Source organism: Ambystoma mexicanum, chromosome 2q, assembly GCF_040938575.1.
Source record: "Ambystoma mexicanum isolate Mex_15411 chromosome 2q, UKY_AmexF1_1, whole genome shotgun sequence".
Classification (NCBI taxonomy): Eukaryota; Metazoa; Chordata; class Amphibia; order Caudata; family Ambystomatidae; genus Ambystoma; species Ambystoma mexicanum.
Window position 1 is genome coordinate 1,212,955,756 of NC_090924.1, and position 25,195 is coordinate 1,212,980,950.

Sequence of the window (25,195 nt, forward strand, 5' to 3'; positions counted from 1 at the left end):
CCGACAAAGCCGCTCCGCATCAGGCGAACTTCTCATAAAATATAAACGTGCTCAACAGGAGCGCTTTAACTTCTGGTATTAGTCTCTTTCTCTAATACGCCCACTCATACTTGGTAGGTTCTTCCTGAGAATCTTCTTCCTCCTCATTTCTCTCTGTAACCTGCCGGCCAAACAAAAAAAACAAATAATAACAACATGACCCACGGAAAAAGAAAAAAAACAGTAATATTCAAGAAAAGCACCTCCTAGGCAATCCTTCCTCTCTCACAGGACCAAAGCCATGTCTTTCCTAGGAAGACCCTCCCATAGTGACATCGTGACCTGCGTGACATCACAATCCTCTCAGTCCTCCCAGCCTTCCTGGATGACTGCACCATTACTTAATTGGCTCTGACCTGCAGCTTTTCTCCCTGATTTGTCACAGGGCCCGGGTGGTCTCTGCGTTGGTCCTTAGTCGGATTGACTATTGAAATTCTCTTTATCTGGCCCACCCTGACTACTTATTACGCTACCTTCAAATTCTTCAAAATTCAGCTGCCTGGCTTGCCACTGGTGCTCCATATCAGGAGCACATTTCTCCAGTTCTCAATGCTTTGCATTGGCTGCCAGTGGCTAAACGGGTGCATTTCAAATCTCTCTGTCTGGTGCACAGGGCTTTTTATGCAGCGGGCCCTGAGTATCTGCAGTCGAAGTTTCAACCCTACAGCCCTGCCCGTGAGCTATGTTCTAAGGATAGTTTCCTTCTGGCTGTCCCTAGGTTTTACTGTGCCAGAATTGGCAGCCGTTCATTCACTGTTAAGGCTGCCATGTTATGGAATGCCCTACCTATTGCTCTCCACTCTGTTGCCACCCATTTGCAATTTAGAAAGGCTCTGAAGACTTTACTCTTCAAAGCCCATCTTCCTTTAATAGTGCTAATTCATGCTTAGCGCCAGGTTGCCTTTGGGTGTCAGTTGCACTGCACCTTGGTAAGAAAAATCCTAACATAAAATGCCAACGCTTGGCGATGGAATGGCCGAAACAACAGCTGGACCTTCACCCTCTCAGCGATGTCCGCTGCTGCTGCCGGTGAGCTGTGTACGCTAACCAAGTAAAAGCAAAATGCCTGCATTTATCTATATGGATTTTCATTTGTATGCACCAATGCTTTTTTTTAAGTTGAAATCCATTTTGTTCCTTTGTGTCGTGTCGAGAGGCAGAGATAGTGCCTCTGTGGAGCTGCAGAGCGTAGTCCCTGGAAAGCGGTGACCAGCAGTGGGGTGCTGTGTCTTTAATACATGCCCTGCTCAGAATGCGCAGAAAAGGAGGAGGCTGCCAAGAATGATTGGCCTTGTGTGTCAATCCCACCCTGTCCATGGCTGGATTGCTTTCCTTCAATTCCTCTTCTGTGCGCTCTGTTTTTCGTATGAAACAAGGTTAGTGCACTGGGGTGTGGGGTTAGTGGGAGCATTGTGTATGTAGCCCCTACTCCCCTCCTCGGTTGGCAGTGGGGTGGTAGTTATGGGATACGGGTGGCCTTTATGAGGGCAATGGTCACGACTTGATGGTTTCTAGTCTCAGCAGGGAGGCCAGGGGTGAATGGGCAGTCATGTCTTCGCAAGTCGGGATGGATGGGGGAGTGGGGGGAAAGGTATTGCAGTGGGGAGGCCAGTGTTCAATCATAGCTCTCAACCATTTGTGTGGCAAAGGCGGGTGAAAACACCCGATTTTGTTTTTGGCGGGTGAGACGCCCATTGGAATGAATGGGCGTGCAGGAGGCTTGGTGGGTGAGTCAGCTGTTTACAAGGCGGATGACACCCGCCAAAAGCGTGTGAGTTGAGAGCTATGGTTCAATGCGCAAGCACATCAGCGACGGTCTAGTAAAGTCAACGGGGCAGCTGTTCCCCGCACAAACGACATGGCACACTGCCCGACATGCATTCTGATGTGCCTTGAAGCAATGGTTGGGTAGGGGGGAACAGGCAGGGCTCAGGATGTATTGGGGCCTGTGGGAATGGGGGTGGGGTAGTACTTTGGGGGGGAAGGAGTTGCTAAGAGAGCTTATTCACCAGGGCTATGGAAAGCCAGTTGTTAGGCCGGGGAGTTCATTGGCTGCATCAGGTAAATAAGCATTGAGCTAGGTTTATAGCAATGGGGGAGAAGGGCATGGGCGTAGGACATGGGGGACAGGGAGAACAAATCTCCCCCACCATTTTAAGTGGAGGGTATATAATGGCATTTATCCCCCTCAGAATATGTAAGTAGAAGTGTTGTGCATGCAGCGTGTTTACATTTGCAGCGTTTAATTTATACTTATGCAGCAGGGGTCAAGTTCCAAAAATTAAGGTGGGGGGACTCGTCAACAAATGCAATGGGCTGCGATGTCACCAGAAATTAGCATATCAAGGTGAAATATGCACATTTCATTAAATTGGCTTTGCATAACCACCCAAATTGCAGAGGACGAATGTCATTTGCCTTTCATGAAAACAACACACACACAAATCCCAGCAAGGATTTTTCTTCTAAAAGTGTTTTTGAAAACGTTAAAAGACGTTTTAAACTCCAAGCACCAATACAAATGTTTTCCCTGGGAATTGCAGTACAGAAATGAAACATTTTACCTTTAGTTGTTTGTTATTTTTGATCAGGTTATATAATGCAGTGGTGAAGTGTCCGGCCTACAAACCTGACGACAGTGGTTCGATCCCTTGGTCGGCTATAATGCATAAATTCAAAGAGGACATTAACTGTTTATCATTTTAGCTGTAGGGGAGTGAGTCCACCCTCTGAAAAAAGTGGGTGGACTATGTCACCCCACGTGTACCCTCGACTTGAGCCCTAAGTACTTCTGCTCGCTTTGTGCCATGCGCCTGCATATTTGGTACATGCCCAGGCCGGGGAATAAACTGCACGTGCCCCTGCGCAGTGCCCTGTTGCGCAGCCTCAGCCTGCGTTTGTCCAGAGGCCAGAGGCCAGAGCGAAGTGGAGCAGCCAGGCAGTGACGCGTGCAGAGAACTCTGCAACAGCATTTGATTATTGAGGCGAGGGAGTGGGAGACTAAAGAGAGACTCGACTCGAGCTAGCTGAGGTAAGTGACTCAGTAGTAGTGTCTGTGTGATGTCGTGTGACTGGACGAGAAGGGACAGCGTGACTGAGTGTGATGTCGTGAGGGGGGCTGTCAGGTTCCCTTGGCCTTGGCCACAGTCCTCCAGACCAATAGCACCCGCAAAGGCAATGGCAGTGCACTCAGGCCAGGCCAAGAAACAGGCCTGGAAGTGGAATGGATCTGAGTTTAAAATGCTGCAAAACGTGTTGCTCAAGCCAAGCGACACTCATGACTTCTGCACTCTCGCCTGGTGTAGCACGCATAAAGTCCCTCCCATATCGCTGAGGTCTCCCAGGGGGCATGTGGCTATATCACACCAGGACCCCAGACACGCACCCACGGCACGAGGTGGTGTTCTCTTCTGACAGTGCTCTGGGGCTCCTCGCCCTCAAGGACCCCCTAGCTCCCTTGACCCCCTGCACACTAGCAACCCAACCCTGCCTCTTCTTAAGTCACTCCTATCTTTCCAATAAGGAGGACCCTCCTGTTGTGCACCTGGCAGATGTGCTCGATAATTCTGCACGGCCGGGCCCACATAGCATTCCACGTCACCTGAAGAGGTCCTCACATGCTGGATACATCCCTGAAGATTACCAGGCCATGTGAAAGTCACGCGGAGGGGCCCTCGCAGCCTTTAACATCATTACTGGGGTCCTCATGCACGACCCATATAAGGTGCTGAAAATGGAAAAAGTGAGCATTGCCTGGGTTTGGGTCTCGGGGCGCTACTGCATGGCACACTTTGCCTTAGTCCAGTTCTGCCTTACTCTGGTATTGCATACCCTGTCCCCATCAAATGATGGGCCCTTCCTCCTACTGTCATACAATGGGACTCGCGTCTGCATCACATGTCAGAAGCCACTAGATCCTCTGTGAGTTGCCCATACAGTCCCGGCTTTCATCTGCATTCTGGGACGCTTTTCTCGTTTTGAATAAGTGGCTGCAATCCACATATTCCAAAGAGCTATGCCTTCAGAATGCTATGAACATCTCTGGAATGTTCTGGAGTGTGTAGCCCCTTGCCCCAGCTCTTGATTTCCCTCCTTCCCTAAAAATGTTACCCCATCACTGACCTCAGCACTCTGTGCAGAAAAGCAATGCAAACCAACAGGACGTATCCTAGTGAAAGGACTCCCAACACTTGTTTCCCGATTAAAAATGCTTTTGGAGGCCGCAGAAGTTAATCAAATGTAAATGCCTACACGTGTGTCAAAAGTAACCTGAAACATAATAATTGCAGGCTGATACTTTAAATGTGGCCTAGTGTAGGAGGAATGATTATTCACTACAACTCTAGGTGTATTGCCTACCCAGATCTCAGTATAGACATCTATGGCTCCCAGGACCCTTTAACACCTGCACCCAACAACCTGTCATGTACATTCCCAGAGTCACATAATGGAGACAATGCCGAGCACGGGGGTGCATGTGGGGGGCTGAAGCTTCCATGTTAGGGCCTGGTCGGCAGGGGGTGCATGTGGGGTCTGAAGCTTCCATGTTAGGTTCTGGTCGGCACCGGATGCATATGGGGGGCTCAAGCTTCCATGTTAGAACCTGGTCGGCGGGGGGTGCATGTGGGGGGGCTGAAGCTTCCATGTTAGGGTCTTGTCTGCGGGGGGTGCATGTGGGGGGCTGAAGCTTCCATGTTTGGGCCTGGACACCGGGGAGGGGCATGTGGGGGACTCACACTTCCATGTTAGGGCCTGGTCGGCGAGGGTGCATGTGAGGAGGGGCTCACGTTTCCATGTTAGCGTCTGGTCGGCACGGGATGCATATGGGGGGGCTCAAGCTTGCATGTTAGAACCTGGTCGGCGGGGGGTGCATGTGGGGGGCTGAAGCTTCCATGTTAGGGTCTGGTCTGCGGGGGGTGCATGTGGGGGGCTGAAGCTTCCATGTTAGGGCCTGGACAGCGGGGGGGGCATGTGGGGGACTCAAACTTCCATGTTAGGGCCTGGTCGGCAGGGGGTGCATGTGAGGGGCTCACGTTTCCATGTTAGGGCCTGGTCAGCGGGGGGTGCATGTGGGGGGTTCAGGCTTCCATGTTAGGGCCTGGTCGGCGGGGGGTGCATGTGGTGGGCTGAAGCTTCTATGTTAGGGCCTGGTCGGCGGGGGGGGGTGCATGCGGGGTGGCCCAAGCGTCCATGTTAGGGCCTGGTCGGTGGGGGGTGCATGTGGGGGGCTGAAACTTCCATGTTAGGGCCTGGTAGGCAGGGGGTGCATGTGGGGGGCTGAAGCTTCAATGTTAGGGCCTCGTCGGCGGGGGGTGCATGTGGGGGGTTGAAGCTTCCATGTTACGGCCTGGTCGGAGGGGAGTGCATGTGGGGTGCTCACGCTTCCATGTTAGGGCCTGATTGGCGGAGGTGCATGTTGGGGCTCAAGCTTCCATGTTAGGGCCTGGTCGGCAGGAGGTCCATGTGGGGGGCTCAAGCTTCCATGATAGGGCCTGGTCGGATGGGGGTGCAGGTGGGGGGTTCAAGCTTCTATGTTAGGGCCCGGTCACCGGGAGATGCATGTGGGGGGCTCAAGCTTCCATGTTAGGTCCTGGTCGGCTGACCTGCAGAAAATGACATGTCATGTTATAACGCAGAACTATATAATTGGCAGCGTTTTGTTGGTGGGCAATCTGATTGTCCTACCATTCCATTATAAATGCACAGCTCTAGCTTAGTTGGAAGAAAGCCACGTTTCCTAAATGAATGGAAGCAGAGTCAGGGAAGCAGAGCAAACGTACCCTGTGGTTGGCAAACAGTGCCAGCAAACGAGCAAAGCGCGAACTCTGAAGAGGCAGCCGTGTCTCACATATATGGCAATGGCCAGATGTCTACGTAATTAGGGGCTGCACTGTCTATTTTTAAGCACTAATGTAAATTAACAGCACGCGTTTTGGGAGCTGTGTTATGAATGTAATATTGAAGCATCTTCTGATGACTAAAGAGGAAACCATATGGCCGACATCCCAGGCATCCCTCCAAAAGAGTTCCATATTAGTGGCCCCAACCTTAATGCAGGGGTGCACAACTTGTTTAGCTCGGGGGCCGGATGTTTGATCCTCCCACCATGATTGGTACAGGTTCATGATGATAGAAATTACAGGTGACCACGTGGCAGCCAGTGGGGTAAGGAGGGATTAGGGAGAGGTTGTGGATGGGTGGGGGAAAGTAGGGAATACGGGAAGAGGGTTAGGGTAACAAAATTGGATAGGTAGAGGGATGTTAGGGGATAAAACACACCTTGATACCCTGCATACCCACCTAGCGACCTGACCTCACCTAATAGTAACCAAATCTGCCTGCAAAAATAGACTACTGCCTTCCTAAATCACTACAAACATACATTCCTCTGACCCCCTTGTACCTGAACATCAGAAACAAAGCATCAGACATGTAACACCCCCTTAATGGGAGTTGAGGCAGCAAAATGTACATAGCAACATAATGAAATAAAACAGCAGGGAGCTTCTCCCCTCATGATTGACAAAATTCATGGAAAGGGCCCAAGGGTTCTGCTTGAGCGGCTGGGGGAAGAAGGGCACATGGTAAGTGGGAACATGGTGCAACTTATGTCAAGGGCTTGAGGCTGGTACACGTTAACGGCCAAGTGGGTAAAACCGGAAAAACAATGTGGCCCCCCAAGGGCAGCATAAAGGCCTTTCAACCATTTCATTTAAAAGGGGCCTCGAACTTCCAGATGACATTGACCCGCCATTTTGCCAAACGGCACCTACAACATAGCAATATATTCCTTTGTATATTACATTCGTTCTGGGGCTTATAATGTGCGCTTTGCTGGAGACCTTCCGGACGTCATTTCCCTCAAGTCTACCTTGGGCACTTCCCTCATACACAAAAGCAAAGCCCCCAGGGTGTCCCCCCCAGATTTTATGTGTCTCCTACACCCCTGGAGAAAGGCATGCAGGCCATACAGCGGTGCGAGTCACCTGAGCAGCCCATCCCTGGTCACCATTTTCGTTTCTGCCCATATTCTTTGCACCTTGACTGGGAAATGGCCAGCGTGTGTGCCCCCCACCCCACCTGTATGCTCCATCCATCTCAGGTGTTCACCATAGGAACCTCCTAGGATAGGGGGAAACACAGCACCGTCCTAGAGCCTATCGTTCGGGACATGAATTTAAAGCCACGATGATAGGATTGTGGTGCAACATGTGAGAAGGTTTTTACATCTGAGAATGGGGGACGTGATCAACTTGTGCTTGGTAATAGCTTTATTGCAGGTCTCGGACAAGTACTGGCGATTCAGGGGGAGACCAGAATGTCAGGTAGGCATTATCTTGCCTGGTGAAACTTACAGGGCACAGGGACGTCCTGTTAACACTTGGCAAGCAGAGGTAGGGTGGATGGGCGGCTAAGGCGTCTGGGGATCATTTTTTGACCCCCAATTTAGCTGCCAGGCACAGTGCTGGCACCGAAACACAGTGGGGGAGGAATTAGCGAAAGGTGTGGAGGGCGGGTCTAGGGGGACAGCAAGATATCCCTACAGGGAGGCGGGGGGGTCAAATTGTTGGGAGGCACACACCAGGTTTCAAAATATAAACGGGCAAAGATGGGGACACGGAGATGGTTTGTGATCCCCAGGGTCGCACGCGCATTTCTTGTATCAGTGACAGAGCCTTTCACGCGAGCGATCGAACATTTCCAAAATTGGAAGCTCGTGGCGCGCCTTGCAGGCATGTGAGAGTTGGAACGAGCAACACAAGGCGCCATGATGCCTCAGGTCTGCTGTGCACTATATAAATGCTAATAAATAAATAAATGTGGAGATTGGCAGGGTCGGACTAGGGCATAAAATTGTCTCGGGCACAAATGAAAAATTCCTTTCGTGACAGATTGTTTGAATAGCACCCAAGACCGAGTTTTTTAAAATAAAAATGTGATGCAAATTGTGCATTTTAAAGATATTCATTAAATTCATTCAGCAAAACTGGTCAAAACTACTAGCTGCATAGTTAAGTAAATCATCAAACTGGACCACATTGGCCAAAAAAGTGGCCCACTTTGACCACACAAAAAAAAAGCTGGCTACACCAGCATTTTGCATTGTTGGTTCGGGCATTGCCCTATAGGCCAGTCCCAGCCTGGGGATTGGGTATGCCAATGATGTATGGTGTAATGACAGGCAAAACTGGAGAGGCTTTAGGATCCTAGTCAAGTGTTTTCAACCTTGTATATGACAGTGAGCTGGAAGTGCTTGTGACCGGGTGCCGGCATGCCTAATTTGGTTATTCCACACCTGCCTTCATTACATGTCTTTGGTGCATTTCGGGAATCACAGACAGTACAGCTGGGCTGGCTGGAATGTCGAGGGTGGCAGCGCAGCTACTGGATGGTTAGGGCGATGGGCACTGTTGTGGGGGCCGGCTACTGTCATCATGCCGGCCCCCTTGGTGCTACAGACATCAGCACCTTAGAGGCCCAGCACTTCGGGTTGCGGGGTGGCACCCAGTCTTAGTTCGGGTAGGGCGAACCATACCCAGACCATGCAGACCCTAGCCACCTTGCTGGCACGAGGGTCTGGCTGCATTATGGCCGGCACGCCCATGCTCACACAGTATGGGCCTGCAAGCCTAAATGAGACAGAGACTCAGTCGTACCCGTCTGGAGCAGACTGAGGCACGTGCCTGTAGTTGCTCCTTTTATTAGCTTTGGCCATGACACAATCATGGCTCACCTTAAAAGGGCAATACACATGGGAGGGCCGCACATACAGCTGCCCATCTTAAAAGGGCAATACCCAAGGGAGGGTCACACACCACAGGCACTGGGAAGACCAACTGAACTGGGCGGTGTATGCAACATTCCACAATGGGGAAGTTCCTCAGGAACACAGTGGGGCTGGCCACGGGGGCTAAAAAAGCCTGGGAACCAAAGGGGGTGGCGTTGTTCGATAGAATGTGAGGCAGAGTGTGCATTTTAAAGGATATTCATTCAGTAACACTGGTCGAAACCACTAGCTTCATGACGAATTAACTCATCAAAGTGGCACCATAGCTCTCAACTCTCACGCTTTTGGCGGGTGTCACCCGCCTTGTAAACAGCTGACTCACCCGCCAATCCTCCAGCACGCCCATTCATTTCAATGGGCGTCTCACCCGCCAAAACTAAAATCGGGTGTTTTCACCCGCCTTCGCGACCCAAATGGTTGAGAGCTATGAGTGGCACACTTTGATCAATAAACTAGGCAAGTACTGGGATTTTGTGTTGGGGTTTGGGCATTGCCCTATAGGACAGTCAGAGCAAAGCAGGGGAGGTTGGGATAGGGGGTGCAAGCTTGCTCTTGGAGCAGGGGGAAAGCAATATGCGTGAACACGCAGAGCCACGTGGGGATGCTGCAAACAGGGCTGGGTAGCTCGGTGAGGGATGGCGCCTGCAGCAATAGGGGTATAGTACGCAGACTGCGTTTGACGGCGTTTGGCAATAACGCACGGGAATCAATGAGCCATAAATTATCACTGGGGTGATTTTACATCCTGGTGCCTATAAATGCAAAAAGCAAACAACAGTAAACACCAAAACTACTGGCATTGCCAATGCTTGTTTTTCTTTGGTGTTTACACTTGACTGGATTGCCATTACCTCCACTTCCACTCTTCCTCGTCCCAGTACTTACCTCATGAGGCACCCGCCTCCGACACAGGACCTTCTTCTATTTCTTCTTATTTCTATAACTCCTCCCCCACACCCACGTCACTTAGTTTAATTTTTCCTGCCTCCGGCAGGTTGGGCTTGTTTTTTCTTCCCGGCGCGGGGCGCTGGGGAGCTCCGAATGCTGGCCCCCTGGTGGGGCTGTGTGGCGGGGCCTTCGGCTCCTTCAGGTGTGGCAAGACTCCTGGGTTCCCTGTGGGGCTTGGGACCCGGTTGAGTCAGGCTGCCTTGCCTGGTTTCTGCTGGGCTTTGGCCAGCGCAGGGCATCGTGGCCCGGTTCTGGGAGAACGGACCCGGGTTAAGGTAAGGAGAAGGGGGGCATGTTTTTCCTGTTGCATGGCCATGCTGCATGGGCGGTTGTGCACGGATTGGCGGCTCCTTTTTCTTGTTTGAGCCACGTGCTCTGGAGGAGGGTGGGCTCCTCCTCTGGTGCTACAGGCATGTTGCCATAGGAATTAATTGATGTTGTTCCTATTGGTTGTTGTTCTTTCTGGCCTCTATTTGAATGTGGGAGAGGCACGTTAGCAATTGTTTGTATGTGGTGCCTTGATTCGGTGTACAGGGGTCTTTGGTGAAGCAGGCTTCCTTGGTCACTGTTTTTGAGCTTACTCAACATGGGAAAACATTCTACAAAGAGCAGGCATCTGGTCCTGCCTTCTTTTTCTTCGTCTTCCTCTTCTCCTGATTTACACAGAAAGAGAAAGAAGAAGGCTAAGCGTTTTTCCCTGACCAGAAAGGAGTTGAAGAAGCTGCTTAAGCATCATAGAGGGTGTCGCACACGTGCTCATGGACACAAGCGCAGGCGTCTGTCTTCCTCATCCTCCTCTTCTTCTGGCGCTGAGTCATCGGCCTCTTCTTGTTCCTCTTCGGCTGATGCTGAAGGGAAGTATCTGGACAGAGAGGGAGTGGAGGAGGTGCTGGCTCAAGTTGGGGATTGCATGGGATTTTCAGAGCCCCTGGTGCCGGTGGAGGGGGCCGACCCTTCTATTAGCCAGTATATGCATACACCTAGGAAGGGGTTGCCATTGGTTTCCGATATCCGGGAAAAAATCCTCCGGGAATGGCATGACCCGGAGAAGATTGCAATGCCCCGCCTCATGTCCAAACTTTACCCTTTGAAGGGCGAGACTTTGCTGTCTGATCCAGTTGAAGTCGACGATATCCTCGCCAGCCTGGTGGGTCGCTCCTCCATGTCGGCCGAGGAGGCGGCCGTCCGGGATCCAGTGGACCGCTGAGTTAATTCATGCAGGGGCGCATCTGGCCCTTTGAGCAAATATCTATGGTTCCTACACAGCTGAAACAGTGTTGAATGGTTTCAGTGAGTTGAAAAAGGCTGTCAATGAAGGCTCTGATTGTGCCCCTTTGCTTACAGACATGCAGAGACAGGTTGAGTTTTTGGCCGATCTTGCTTTTGATGGGGTGCATGGTTCAGCCATGGCCATGGGGGCTGGTATATCTGCCCAGAGGCATTTGCACCTAAGGGACTGGAAGACTGATGGGTCTGAGAAGGCGGCTGCCCTGAAACTTCCTTTCACTGGGTCCAGGCTTTTTGGTGATTGCCTTGAGGATAAGGTGCACAAAGTTTTTAGGGCGGACAAACATGCTGACAAACTTCGACGCAAGCCTCCTTCAACGGCCAAGAAATCTTCCTCTGGGGCTGGTCCAGTGACCAGCAGGTCTTTTCCTGGCTCCTCATCACATTCTTTTCGGAGAGCTAGGGGGGGTCGGGGTCCTCCACGCTCTTCACGTCCTGGGCCGGCACCTAAGTCCCGACGGTTTGGAATTGCCGGTGGGCGGGCGGCTCCGGCAGTTTTTTCCAGTATGGGAAAGGTGGTGTTCCGACTCATGGGTTCTGGACACAGTACATTGGGGGTATCGAGTGCATTTCCTGTCTCCTCCTGTCCAGCATTGCATGGTTTGGACTGTGGTTCCCAGGTCTCGGCTCAAGAGGTTGGCCATGGACGCCGCGCTCTCCAAATTAGTGTTGAAGGCGGCCATCATGCCCGTTCCTCTCCCTGTGCAGGGTCAGGGGTTCTACTCACGGGTGTTCCTGTTCGCCAAACCTTCAGGGAAGTACCGTCTAATTCTGGACCTCAAAGTCCTGAACTGCTTCGTCCAAAAGGAACACATCAAGATGGAGACTTTACAGATCATTCTTCCGATGTTATTAAAGGGGGATTGGATGACATCTCTGGATCTCCAGGACGCTTATTACCATGTGGCTCTCCGTCCCTGGCACATGCAGTTCTTCCGCTTTGCAGTGGGATCCCGACATTTTCAGTTCAGGGTGCTCCCGTTCGGACTGCGATCTGCCCCCAGAGTTTTCACGAAGCTGGTGGCTCCCCTGGTGGCGCACTTACATCTGCGGGGCATTCAGATATTTCCCTACCTGGACGATTGGTTGATCAAAGCGTCCTGCCGGCAGACTGTCATTTCTCATTTCCGATTGGTCTGCCAGGCATTGCAGGACTGGGGTTTCCTGGTGAACTGGCAGAAGTCCCAACTGGAGGCTTCACAGGATCTAGTTTTCATTGGTGCACAGGTTTGCACCAGGATGGGGAAGGTGTTCCTGTCCCTGGAGAGGGTCCGTCGCTTGCTGACTGTTCTGGGCAGGGTTCTTGGGAGGCAGTATGTCCCGCCCTGCCTATTGCTGAAATTGCAGGGGCACATGGCTTCTTGCGTGTTTCTAGTTCCATGGGCCCGTCTTCATCTACGCCCCCTGGTATCCTACCTTCTCTCCCACTGGCTCCCTTCATCTCAAGCTTTCGAGGCTTTGATTCCGGTGTCTCTGGCGCTGCGGGTCTCCCTGCAGTGGTGGTTGAGGTTTCCGAAACTACGGGCTGGGGTGTCCCTGAGCATTCCTCCTGTGACCACACTTACTACCGACGCCAGTGGAAGGGGCTGGGGAGCTACGTTGGGAGTCCTCTCTGCTCAGGGGTTGTGGGATCCGGAAGAGAGCCATCGGACATCCAATTGGCGAGAGTTGTGTGCCATTCTCCGGGCTCTGGTGTACTTCAGGAGGTTGCTGATGGGCTGGGCAGTTTTGGTCCTGACGGACAATACGACAGCTTTGGCTTACGTCAACCGCCAAGGGGGTTCCGGCCGCTCCTTGAATGCCCTGGCAGCTCAGATAGGTGCTTGGGGGGAATCACATCTGGTGTCCCTGGTGGCTTCACATATCAGGGGGGTGGACAATGTTCGGGCGGATCGACTCAGCCGCCAGTTTCCCTCCTCGGTGGAACTGGTCCTCTCGACCCAGGTTTTTGCAGAGATCTGTGTCAGGTTCGGGACCCCTATTCTGGACCTGTTTGCGTCTCCAGCCTCAGCAAAAGTTCCCCTCTTCTGCTCTCGTTTTCAGACAGAGGGTGCGTGGGGGGTGGACGCCCTCTCTGTGCAGTGGCCTCAGGGTCTCCTTTATGCTTTTCCACCTATTCCTCTTCTGCCTCGGGTGGTTCAGCGCATCAGAATATCCAGGGTGACTGTATTGTTGTTCGCTCCGTACTGGCCCCGCCGGAGTTGGTTCCCCTCTCTGATGGAGCTTGGGTGCCAGGAGCCTTGGCTGGTTCCGAAGTGGCCTTGTCCCCTTCTGGGGGAGCTACGGTTGGGGGTCCGCCAGATACAATGGGCAGTGTGGATATTGCACGGGCTAGGCTGATATCTCAGGGGTTTTCTGGTCCTGTGGTGGATTCCATAATGAATACTCTTAGACCCTCCACTCTGAAGGCTTACGGCAGACATTGGAGCCATTTCCGGGACTGGTGTGGGCGGTCTGGGATTCCCCCCCTGCGTTCTGGCCTCCCCGCTATCCTTCAATTCCTCCGGGATGGGTTTGACAAGGGCCTGGCGGTTTCCACGCTTCGCTCTCAGTGGGCCTCCATAAAATTCCTTTTGGGGGACTCTGATGGGCACTTGGATGGGGAGGTGTTGGTGGGGAAGTTGCTCAAGGGTTTTTCTTCTTCCCTTCCTTGTACTTATAAGGGGCTTCCTCCTTGGGATCTCCCTCTTGTCCTAAAGTTTCTTCAAGGGCCTCCCTTTGAGCCCATTTCCGAAATTGATATGAAACATCTGACGCTGAAGACTGCTTTTCTGATTGCCATAACTTCTGCCCGTAGGCTTGGGGAGATTGGGGCTCTGTTATGTCACCCCCCTTTCCTGAGGGTTCTGCCGGACTCAGTGGTGCTGAGGTGTGATCCGAAGTTTCTCCCTAGAGTTGTTTCTCGTTTTCACACCTCTCAGGATCTGGTTCTCCCTGCCTTTTTTCAAAATCCGCAAACGCCAGAGGAAGTGACTTGGCATAACATTGATGTGCGGCGGGCGGTGTTGGAGTACTTGGCTAGAACTGCCCCTTTCCGCCGCTCTGACAGTCTTCTGATTACTTTTGGCCCGGCTGGGGCTGGGCGTAAGGCATCTGTAGTGTCCATTAGCCGATGGATCCGTCTTGTGGTCTCCATGGCCTACGTGGCTTCAGGCCTGCCTGTGCCTGCGCACGTTCAGGGGCGGTCCACCAGAGGTTTGGCGGCCTCATGGGCCGATGCTAGGGGGGTTTCTCTACAGGAGATATGTAGAGCTGCCACTTGGGCTGATCAGAGCACCTTCATCAACCACTATAGGTTGAATGTCTCCCACTCGGGGGTTGGTTCCTTCGGGGTTGGAGTTTTGTCTGTGGGGATGTAAAATTGGAGTTATTAAAGGTGTGTGTTTCTGCACTGTTTTGTGTCTCATTGGGACCTTTTTCCCCGTTTGTTGCTTTGGTATACCTCATGAGGTAAGTACTGGGACAAGGAAGAGTGGACGTGGAGGTAATGTTCTGATTACTTACCGGTAATCTTCATTACTCCTAGTCCTACTCTTCCTCGTCACAGTACTGACGACCCTCCTCACCCTCCCTGCGGGGAAGGTCCCATGCTACGGCTTGGTAATATAAAACTAAGTGACGTGGGTGTGGGGATGAGTTATAGAAATAAGAAGAAATAGAAGAAGGTCTTGTGTCGGAGGCGGGTGCCTCATGAGGTAAGTACTGTGACGAGGAAGAGTAGGATTAGGAGTAATGAAGATTACCGGTAAGTAATCAGAACATGACTCCGCTCGTAACCCTGCACAACGTTTACCCACCCCAAACCACTCACTCCGCAAGCTGACTCCCCTCTCCCCATCTCTGAGGAATGCTTTCCCGTTTGCAGCACTCAGCAAGTGAGGCAAGGGAAGTGGATCAAGTGCCTGGGTGAGAAGGGAACTGTAAGGAGAAAGAAAACAAGAAAAAGGGCGAAGGACAAATGGACAGTAATGGTGAGGACAGAGAAGGGGCGAGAGGAAAACAAGGGAAAGAAAACGGCAAAACGTGAAAGCAAAAGAGAAGGGGGAGAGAGAAATAGAATTAAAGAAATGGGGTGACATAGAAAAGGTATAATAAATTGAAAGAGAAATAAAGGTGATAAAGTAAGGAGAGGAAAAGCGAGGGGGTTCAATAGCCACAGAGAAGAATGGACAAGGCACAGAAATACTGAAGAGCGAAAAGAGCGAAACAGCGAGGAGCGAGGGAGAAAAAAAAGAGAACAAGCAGAGAAACAAATGAGCAGACGAAATATAGAAGGGGCGAGTACAGGATGGGCGTTTGAAGTGGCCCAGATCTCTGATAATGTATGAAACAAGTACTGCTAAGGAGCCATGCGACTGGTCTATTTTGGCTTAGTTGTCGGTTTTCATTTGAGCAAAACTTTTGCCAAAAGCGGGTCAACCCATATATCGTGCTTTAAGTCGGTCAGTTCCTTTTGAATAGGGCGTCTCTATCTGAACCTTCCCGGACGCCCACACAAGCGTCTCACGCAGTAAACGCCCCACCCAATCACCTTGCAGAAATAAAACGATTTTAGCTTCGAGGGCGGAGCAGTGCCACGTACACGGGCGTAGCTGGTTCACGTGGAAGCGTAGGATGTGCTTTGCATGGAAACAAAACACGTTTGTCACGTGACAGGGACGCGTTGCTATGGTACTCACAAATGCGTTTTGGTAAAAATAGTCCAGTCCAGGCGGGAAGCAGAAAGCATCAAAGTTCTAGAATGGCGAGTAAGGTAAATTAAACATGTGATGAAGGAACTCAGTGTGATGGGGGTGTTCACCAGTAGACGGAGTAGTCGATATGTCATGAACTCTAACATCTCACAAAGGGTTCTTATAGTTACTGAAGAAAACGAGCCTATCCGCGCTGGAAATGGCAATTTTAATTGTTAAAAGATTGAGCTGTAGCTAAGCTCTCGAGTTGATCAATAATGATTCGATAAGAATGCGCATGCGAATGCTTTAAAAAAGACTCAGGATAGCCTTTCATACTTTATTGATTGTACGTACCTTTAACATTATTTCTTGCACTCTGCTTGTACACCGACATGCATTTTAACCTTTACCACGCCTCTCGGGGAGATATTTACACAATTAAAAAGTTAAAAAGTGTTTACTATATTAAACATCGCATTGTTATCATAGTTGACAATATACTGTTACACAGAAAATGCAAGTGTTGGCTATAAGGCACTTATGTGTTTTATCCGCTTCACATTTTGGCTTTAAAACATTTTTTTTGTTTCGATTCTTTTAAGTATATGAAATTAATTTATTAGGATTTATTATTATATTTAATGTGATGAGGTCGTGGTTGAAGATTCTTGGGACCCATCTCAACTTCCTGGCCACCTTTATTATCTCCTGTGGCCATGCATATTGATTTCACATTCTTTCTATAAATAATTCATTTGATAAATTAGATGTCATGATTTTTTATAGATCTTACATTTTATATTCATTGGTGTTTTGGATGAGTGAATTGATGATTGACGGATGCTTGTGGATGAATGGTTGCAAGTTTGAATAGTATGAATTTTATTATTATATAGATGTTTTCTTAAAGGTTTTTTCCTGCTATGTACATTTTCGCAGTAAGTGCAGATTAAATCATGATTTAATTCATGTCCAAAATGTATCAGGTCTAATAAAATCCCTTGATACCCACCTTCAAATTGTACCCTTTGGATGTTTTTTCCATGATGAATTATTATATTAATACCCTAATCCAGAGCGTGGGGTTCCCTGTGTCTTTCAGAAAATATACACATTTTATGCTACCCTCCTGACACAAATATAGTATGTTGTTGCTCATACAATATTTGTGTCTGGACAATTAGCTCATATTACAAAATAATGAACCAAAACATAACCTTGTTTTTTTTTTAAAGAGAGTTGGTAGTGATGCTAGTGATCTAATCAGAGAATGTAAAGTTCAGCTAATGTTCACAAATCTTTGTTAATCGGTTATTTAGGAAATACTGTCATAAAGTGTATGACCCAAATGTATAAATAGTGCCTAAATGCCCCTGTGCTTCAGGCCATAAATTTGACACTGATCACTAAAGCCATTTATTTACTAATTTAATTAATTATGATGTATTATATAAATATGTATACATTTGGTCTACTGTACATTTGCTTGATAGAATATGCCAGATACACAGGACACCAAGGTCAAGGTAGCATTTGGAATATCTTTCACTAACAGTGATAGTCGAGTAAACGGGTACCTGTTTATTTTAACCCCAAGAGCTGGTATCAAATATCCCACTCCCGCAATAAAGGTTTCCCAATCTGTGCTTGTCATAGAGTGGGGCTGAGTGGGAAACGTAGGAGCTACAGACATAATACATCTCATATAACAACTCCCTTCCCAATTGATGGGCAACCAGGGGTAAGCTTTTTCCCCACAGAGGAAGTAGGTTCCGGAATAAATAGCATATCCAAATTAGGAAAATTAAGATTTCAGTTTGAAGACGAATGTGACATTATTCATCACCACACTAGAGTTAGTGGACTGGTAATACTGACATTTGCTGCTCTTTGGTTGGTATAACATAGGATGTCAACTGCTGGGGAGGAAAGAGGGAGGGCAGCGGGTTTAATGTGTACTAGGTCTAGGGTGGGAAAATTTGGAGGATCGATAAAACCCAAGTGGGAATGTGCATCCCTGCAAGGTCCTGGGCCCAGGGATTGGATAACCAACTTGAGATCCAAACAGACATCCCCCCACTGGAAGGGGATAGGTGCAATAGGAAACCTGGAGGATAGATCATGTGGCAAATGGGCACAAGCACAACAATCGGTCAGATTAAATATGTAGGCATACTGCCAGGAGAGGTGTAAATAAGTATTTTCACTGTGAGGGACTGTCACGTCACTGCAAGTGGTGCGGAAGTTGTCTGTCTGTCACAGCGAAACAAGAGTATATCAAGATTAACAACCACCATGGAAATATAGTGTGAGGAATCAGGAAAGAACTCAGACACAAGACGAACACGGTTTTGGCCAAAGACCTTTATTGATAAATAAAAGGGAATTGGAAAATGCCTTGCTATCCCTATGCTAAAGGTGTTTACCTACATAAACTCAAAACTAAGGATCTGTCAGCATCAGAATGTCCAAAACAGAACCGTCCTGTGTCTAAAGTACTATTCTGACCTTCACATTATAGGGAAATAAATCTTAAGATAAGACGGATAATGTCTTTGGCCTTCAGTGTTTCAAAAATGTTGAAATGATTAAAGTAATAAATGACTCCAACAAAAAGTCTCTCAAGGATATTGCTCCTTGATTTAAAGGGGTGTTTCCCCTCCCCTGTATTCTTATTTATGGCTTCTTGAATAATGACAGTTCTTGTTTTTCCTCTTGTTTAGTACCAATGTCATGTATAATTATCTTAGGCCTTTGGGTTGTCGGGATACCTAGTATACCCTCCTGCCAGGGTTTCTCTCTTCCCTTATAGTCACACACTTGTGATTGCCTTGTATACTCGCCTGCCAGGACTTCTTGTATTCAAACACTTGTGATTGCATGGTATACTATCCTGCCAGAACCTCTTGTATTTATACACTTTTGACTGCCTGGTATTACCCCCTGCCAGGATGTCTTGTATTTGTACACTTGTTACACACTTGTAATTGCCTATCACTGCAATTCCAGTTTTTCTTTGTTAGTGTCTTGCTCACACTTCCAATTTTGGTAGTTCACCACCCCCCCCAGCACTATCGGCTAATTCACATTGTCCAGTAAACATTGACTTGTTACTGTTTCTTATCCTTTGTACATGAGGGCAAACTTCAAGGATCCCCTTTCGTGGTGAATGTACTTTTACTTTCTCACTTTCTTTCTTTATCCGCTTTGAGTGCACGCAGCCCACTGATGACAGCTGCTGGGTGTTTTCTTTCTCGCGCTGTTCGTCTTTCCTGCTTTCTGTGGGTTCTCTTGAGCTTTTACTCACCTCGCGGGTCTCTAGTAAGCGTCCTGAGGCTACTTTCCACCGGTGGGCGCCACGGAGTTCTATACTTGTGTCTGGCATTCCTGTGTGACATCTTTTTCTCACAGCCTTTCTCTGCTTGACGCGTGAGCTGGTTGGCTCTGTTTCCTTCTCAGCTCTTCGGTAGCACGAAGAGCGGCCGTCCGCTCCCACCAGCAGTCTGCCATTTCTTGTGGCGAACCATTTTTAAAGGTGCCGGGCACTGGTGCATGCTCCCAACAACTAGAGCGTTCCCAGTGCTTGGGGCTTCGCCCGCTCTGTATTCATCCATTCCTCTTCCTCGTCGCAGTGTTAAGGTGTTTCTGGGAACAGTAATTCCTTTGAACTAACTTGCACATTGGAGAAAAGGTTTTAACATGTTCTGAAGGCAAGTCCGTGTTTGAAAAGTTATTTTCAGATTGAATTGAGAGAAAGTCAGCACTCTTCTTTTGAGAGAGCAGGGAAAAAGAAGCACAATAGGCCATTATGGTGTTTCCTATGGAAGATTCATTCTGCAAGGGGAAATGGGGATGCCATGTCTCATTCATGGATATCACCAATCCCTCTCGGCAGCCACCTCCTCCCATGTGATCCTCCCTCATATAGCCGTCTCTAGGATCAGGATCAGGTAGCGGCTGTCGTCCCCTGGCCTCATTGGAGAAAGTCACCCCTGGGAAAAAAGTGATGACTCCATCGGTTTCATCACACTAGCCTGACATTGTTCGCATCTGATCCACTCTTCGTGTGTCCATGTCCTGAAATCTAGTTGTTCCTTTGTGACAACATTTCGTAGTCTGGAGAACAAATTTCACTTCAGTTTATCAAGCGCAGTAGGATACAGGATGCAGGCAAAATAAATCCACTGGACCAAACTTCCAGTTCAAAGTTCTCGGGCTCTGTGAAGAATGTGATGAATCCGGTGGGATCATCACTGAAACCCCAGTACGGACCTCCTCTGATGTGGCATGGGAAAGGCAGCAGCTACCTAATTCTCACCCTGGGGGCGGTATTATCTTGGTAGAGCACATGGGAGGGGATTCATATCAGGAGGAATTGATGACCTCTTTAATTCAAGATTCCCCTATCATTCCTACATTCATAGCATATTGTAAAATAGAGCAAATTAATGTAACTGCCATGCAATCCATTATGTTCTTCAAGATCCATAATGCCCTTGATACTGGGATGAGGAAGAGAGGCCCAGAGCTGGTGAGGATCAACAATACCAGAAAGTGCGGTCTAGTTGTAATAGACTAAACCACCTGAGTGGGACATTTAAACTAAGGAATGAGTTGCAGGTGAAGAGAGATGCCGAATTAGTAGCTGAGGCGTTGGCAGATCAGAGTGCTTAGTCTGTTGCAGAAGTTGAAGGGAGAACTCCAGCTGATGCCAACGCGAGATATGCAGGCTTGCCACATTGCAGAGTAAGAACAGCTGGACACAGTGTCTGGAAAAAAGACCCAGCCAAGAAGGAAATGCCCTCCCAAACCGACGTGCAGAGCTCTAGTGTGCAGGAAGCAGCATAGGGCCAGCAGAGTTGGTGGACCTCTGGAAAGCAACTGCACAGACTGCTTAAAACACGGGAGTACTGGCAGGAGACAGGCGACCCACTGCAGCATCGGCAAGGGGAACAGAGATGCCAGAGAAGACCAGTGAATGTGCCTAACGCTAAAGGTGACCCTGGTGCGCTCCGAGCAGGACGTTTTACAGAAACCCATAATTTTGAATACCGAACAAATAAAGCAGTACAAAGGCAACAAGGGCGTAACTCTCCTTCTTTGGGACACCAACTAGGGGAAACAGCCGAGAGGCAGCAAAGGAGTGATATTAAGGCAATAAGGGTGCAACTCCTCTTTTAGGGACACCACTAGGGAAAACCTATAACCTGCATTGCCAACAGCCAGGAGGCTGCAAAGGAGTAGTACAGAGGTGACGGAGGCACAACACCCCTTTTATGAGACACCAATTAGGGGAGACCTGTAACCCACATTGCCAAGAGTCAAGAGACTATAAACACAGGCAGCCATTGTTCAACCATCCTCACATAGGATACCTGTGTGGAAAATCTTGGAACAAATATTGCCACTAAGAACAATTGTAGTTGTAGTAGGAATTTTACATCCTGGCAGGCGAGTAAACCAGGAAAGAAGATGTTGATCTGAAGCAGTACGTTAGTGCCAAAGAGGTGTAATGAAAATAACTTATTAACACTATTTTATTTGAAGCACAAGTGTGGCTTTACCAGAAGTAGTTGCTGTGCTATTCTGACAAAAGCATTTTATTTGAAGAACAAGTATGTGTGAGAAACTTGAAGGTATCTCACCCGCTAGTCCCCGGAGATCTGTCGTCCAGGTGGCCAGGACACGGCCATGGCTATTTGATCCAGTTCCTGGGGGTAGACCAGTGGGGGAGGATCACCTGCATGAGGGGTCTTCGGGGAGTGGAAGTGGGACACTGACGGGCGAGACATGGTACCCCCTTCCTTGTAACACCTTTTCCCCATCCTACGCCGTAGGATATTTAGAAGCTGTACCACCACCCCTTTTCCGAAACAAACACTTTCTTACACCGTGAAAGACAACGGACTAACACCAGAGCCACTTACCTGACATGTCCCAACACAACTGTCAGGCAATTGACAATAACTACACACACCTGACGGCCCTTTCCCTTCTCCACAGGGATAAAAGGCAGAGCACGAGAACACACTTTGAGCAAGGCCAACCGCATGAGCAAGCAGCTATTCCGGACCAGCAGTTCAAACAGATAAGAAGGGCAGTGAGACCCAAAAGGGTGACAAGGAGTGAAGTGCCTTGGCCCTTTTCAACCCTGTCAAGCTTTTGCGTATGAATGGGCTAAATACAACACTGAGCAGAGGCTTTATTCTAAACTCTTTATTTGTATTTTTAAAGACCTTTTCTTTGTTCAAAAGGGGTAAAACATTTGGGTAGATGCAGCTGCTTGGTACTCGCACGTTTATTATGGCACTGCTCACTCCTCATGTGGGTATGTCCCTTGCCTGCTGTCCCAAAAAAGATAGTGCCTGTTTTAATAGATAGTGGTTGTTAGCTTTAATAACGAAAGTTCCTGCAATTGGCACTGGTAGATACAATTTTATAGGAGTGTATATTTTCTCTCTCTTCTCTGACTTTGATTACTTCAGTCTCTAGATTTAAACTAAATGTCTATTGTTTAGTTTCCAGGATACTGAAGGAACAGTGTAAGGATCTGTCTTTTCCTGCATCCTAGTGGAATCTGGAGTGAGTGTTATGAGTGACATTGGAATGTTACTGGATGGAATGTTTGTGTATGACTGGTGTTCTCTGGAGGGGAGTTGAAGATGTAAGCCTGAGAGAGAGGATGCCGGTGCTTGCCTATGTGAACTGGAATCTACTATCTGATTAATATGACTCTAGAAACTGGATGTTATGCTTGGAAACATAATAAAGAAGTCACTCATCCATACCATGATATCAGAGTCATTCTACCTGAACCCAGATTTCCACATTGGCGACGAGGATGCTGGCTGTGCTGGGGGGACAGCACAGAAAAAGAGACAAGCACCGCCCCCCAAACCAAGGAAGACCCTCTCTCTCAGGTAAGGCGAACGCTAAATGCAGTAGACGCAGAAGGGCCTAGCGCCAAGGGCACAGGCGAAGGCAATAAGGAGCTGCGCCAGGGCCAGATGCCAGCTGGCCTGTCAACAGTTGGACAGGTCAAGCACAGAGAAAGTCAAGAGACGTTGGCAGGGCTGAGGGCCCAGAAACAGTTTTAAGGGGTTTGGAAAACCAAGCTGCGGCATGGAGGGCTTGGAGCCCAGGGAAGTAGCAAGTGAAGAGGCCTGGGGCCTAAGTTACGCCTGGAAATATGGGAAGCCATGCTTCGCAGCTGGGGGCTTGGAGCCTAGGGCAGCAGTATTAGAAGAGATTGGGAACCTAAGCTGCCCCTAGAAGTGACAGAGAAGTTGGATGAAGAAGCTGAAGAAACTTGTGGTTCATGTGCAAGGCACCTGGAGCAGAGGAGGGTCCTGATGGTCATTCTAGCGCTTGGAGGGGTTTGGAGCCTGTGACTCGGCTTATAAAGGAGCTCGGAGCCCATTTGCAGCAACACCATAATGAGTTGGAGCCCACAACAGTAGCGTCTTGTGGGGCTGGGAGCCTGTGCAAGTGGGTTTGAAGGAGCTTGAAGTTTTTTGCTACGTTCTGCTGGCATTGTGAATTCGTGGTTCAGCACCTGTGAGCTTTGACTGGACTTGAAGAGTGCTTGGAGTTCGTGATGTGCCTAGGAGGGGCATGGTGTCTCTTGCCAGATAGCAGAGGGGCAGTGTCTTTGCCTATGGTTTGGAGAACTGTGTGTTTATTGTTTTGGGAACTGCATTATACAAGGATCCCCAGAGGTACTTTTGACTTTAAAAGATGCTGCCACGAGGAACAGTAAAAGAAGAAAATTGAGTTTTGCTTTTGATGATTTTGGTTTAAGTAGTCAATTTTAGTTGTTGACTTGTATGTCATTGTCATGTGAGGCTTGTTGATTAATTGGTCGTTTCTGTGTGAATGAATTGGAGTAAATGGAGTGAAGGTAGAGTGCATGTAGTAGCCGCTGTGGTTTTAATAGGTATTTAGCAAAATGATGATTCTAGGTCATTGGCGTGTATAACAAATTGTTTTTCACACAGATGGTCTCAAAAGTGAATTACAGTGTTGATTGACCAGGATGGTAGAGATACCTGGCTCAAGTTAATATGACACGTGTTTGCTGCACTAATAATTTTCTTTTCCAGGATGGACATTTTAGTTGAGAGTGGAAAACACTGATGTTTTAAATTCAAATGCTATGACTTGACTAATATTTTAATTTTTCAGGTGGATCGGTTTATACATGCTAGAGTTTTAAGAGTTTTAAAGTAGTGTGTACAATGTTGTTATTAAGTGCAATGTTAGGAACATTATATGTGAAGATTAGGTAATGAGTATAACGTGAGTGATTCTAGTGATAAGTGATACACTAGTGGTATGTATGTAGTGTAGTACTCCAGGAGTTAGGTTTTTGTGTGACGAGAACTTTCAAAACGGGGAAATGAGGGGTAGTGGGGTCACTGAGTTTGTGAAGTAGTTACCCGAGTATTAGATATACTCAGCCTGGTTGGAAGTGGTGTGTGTTTAGGCACACCTGGGTCTTGTGATTGTAGGGTGTAAGGGAGTTAAGTGTGTGTTCTATTGTGGGATGGTGGAGTTAGGATTGGTATGAGAGGTCTGGGTGCCTCTATGTGTGGAAAGTTTAGTTATGGTATTTCAGTAGTCGGACGTGCCTCTTCTTCACTTAGCAGAAAGGGGAAGGGACATTGTTTTAAAGTGTGTCCCACGGCTGTGAGGACGTTCATTGGTGTTGGGAAGTTGTTAGCAGAATGTCTTTGTTTGGTGAGTTGATGCATGTGCATTAAACGTGTAGGTGTCTGTGTGTGTGGGTGTTTTATATAGCTGTCATGCTGAGTTAGCTGGTCGTGTTTTTGATATCTCTAAGGAGGGGAGATATGTAAGGATCTGTCTTCTCCTGCATCCTAGTGGAATCTGGAGTGAGTGTTATGAGTGACATTGGAATGTTACTGGATGGAATGTTTGTGTATGACTGGTGTTCTCTGGAGGGGAGTTGAAGATGTAAGCCTGAGAGAGAGGATGCCGGTGCTTGCCTATGTGAACTGGAATCTACTATCTGATTAATATGACTCTAGAAACTGGATGTTATGCTTGGAAACATAATAAAGAAGTCACTCATCCATACCATGATATCAGAGTCATTCTACCTGAACCCAGATTTCCACAAACAGCTTTACAGTTCAAATCCAATGTTCGCCCCTCACACTGTTTTTTTTTTCACTGCCTGTGCTAAATACCTTCTGTGTTAGTCTGAGGTGCAGATAGATGTCATATTTATAATCCTATGCACTTTGTCTCAGAGTGTGCGTCAGTTCCACTCAACACAAAATGGATACGTTTGCAATTCGATCAGGGCCTCCCAACTTCTGCTGCTTTTCCCTAACACGTTCGTGGTTCGTGTCCGGTCCTCCGCTCACCTTCTTTCTGGCTTTCTGTGTACCTTTGGTCTCACTGCTTTTCCGCCTGTCCCTATGGACTTGCT

The 25,195-nt window shown here is 48.6% G+C and overlaps 1 protein-coding gene across 3 annotated transcripts in view; it reads left to right on the forward strand.

The window, feature by feature from the left end:
- The first annotated feature begins 15,679 nt into the window (after positions 1-15,679).
- The window catches only part of LRRC72 (leucine rich repeat containing 72), a 486,094-nt gene continuing 476,578 nt past the window's right edge, over positions 15,680-25,195 (forward strand). Inside the window, exon 1 of one of the 3 annotated variants that reach the window (XM_069648606.1) lies at positions 15,680-15,815. In XM_069648606.1, coding sequence (XP_069504707.1) covers positions 15,744-15,815 — 72 coding nt within the window. In that variant the 5' untranslated portion in view covers positions 15,680-15,743. The remainder of the gene's footprint in view (positions 15,816-25,195) is intronic. The other 2 variants (XM_069648607.1, XM_069648605.1) reach the window with 2 other exon arrangements.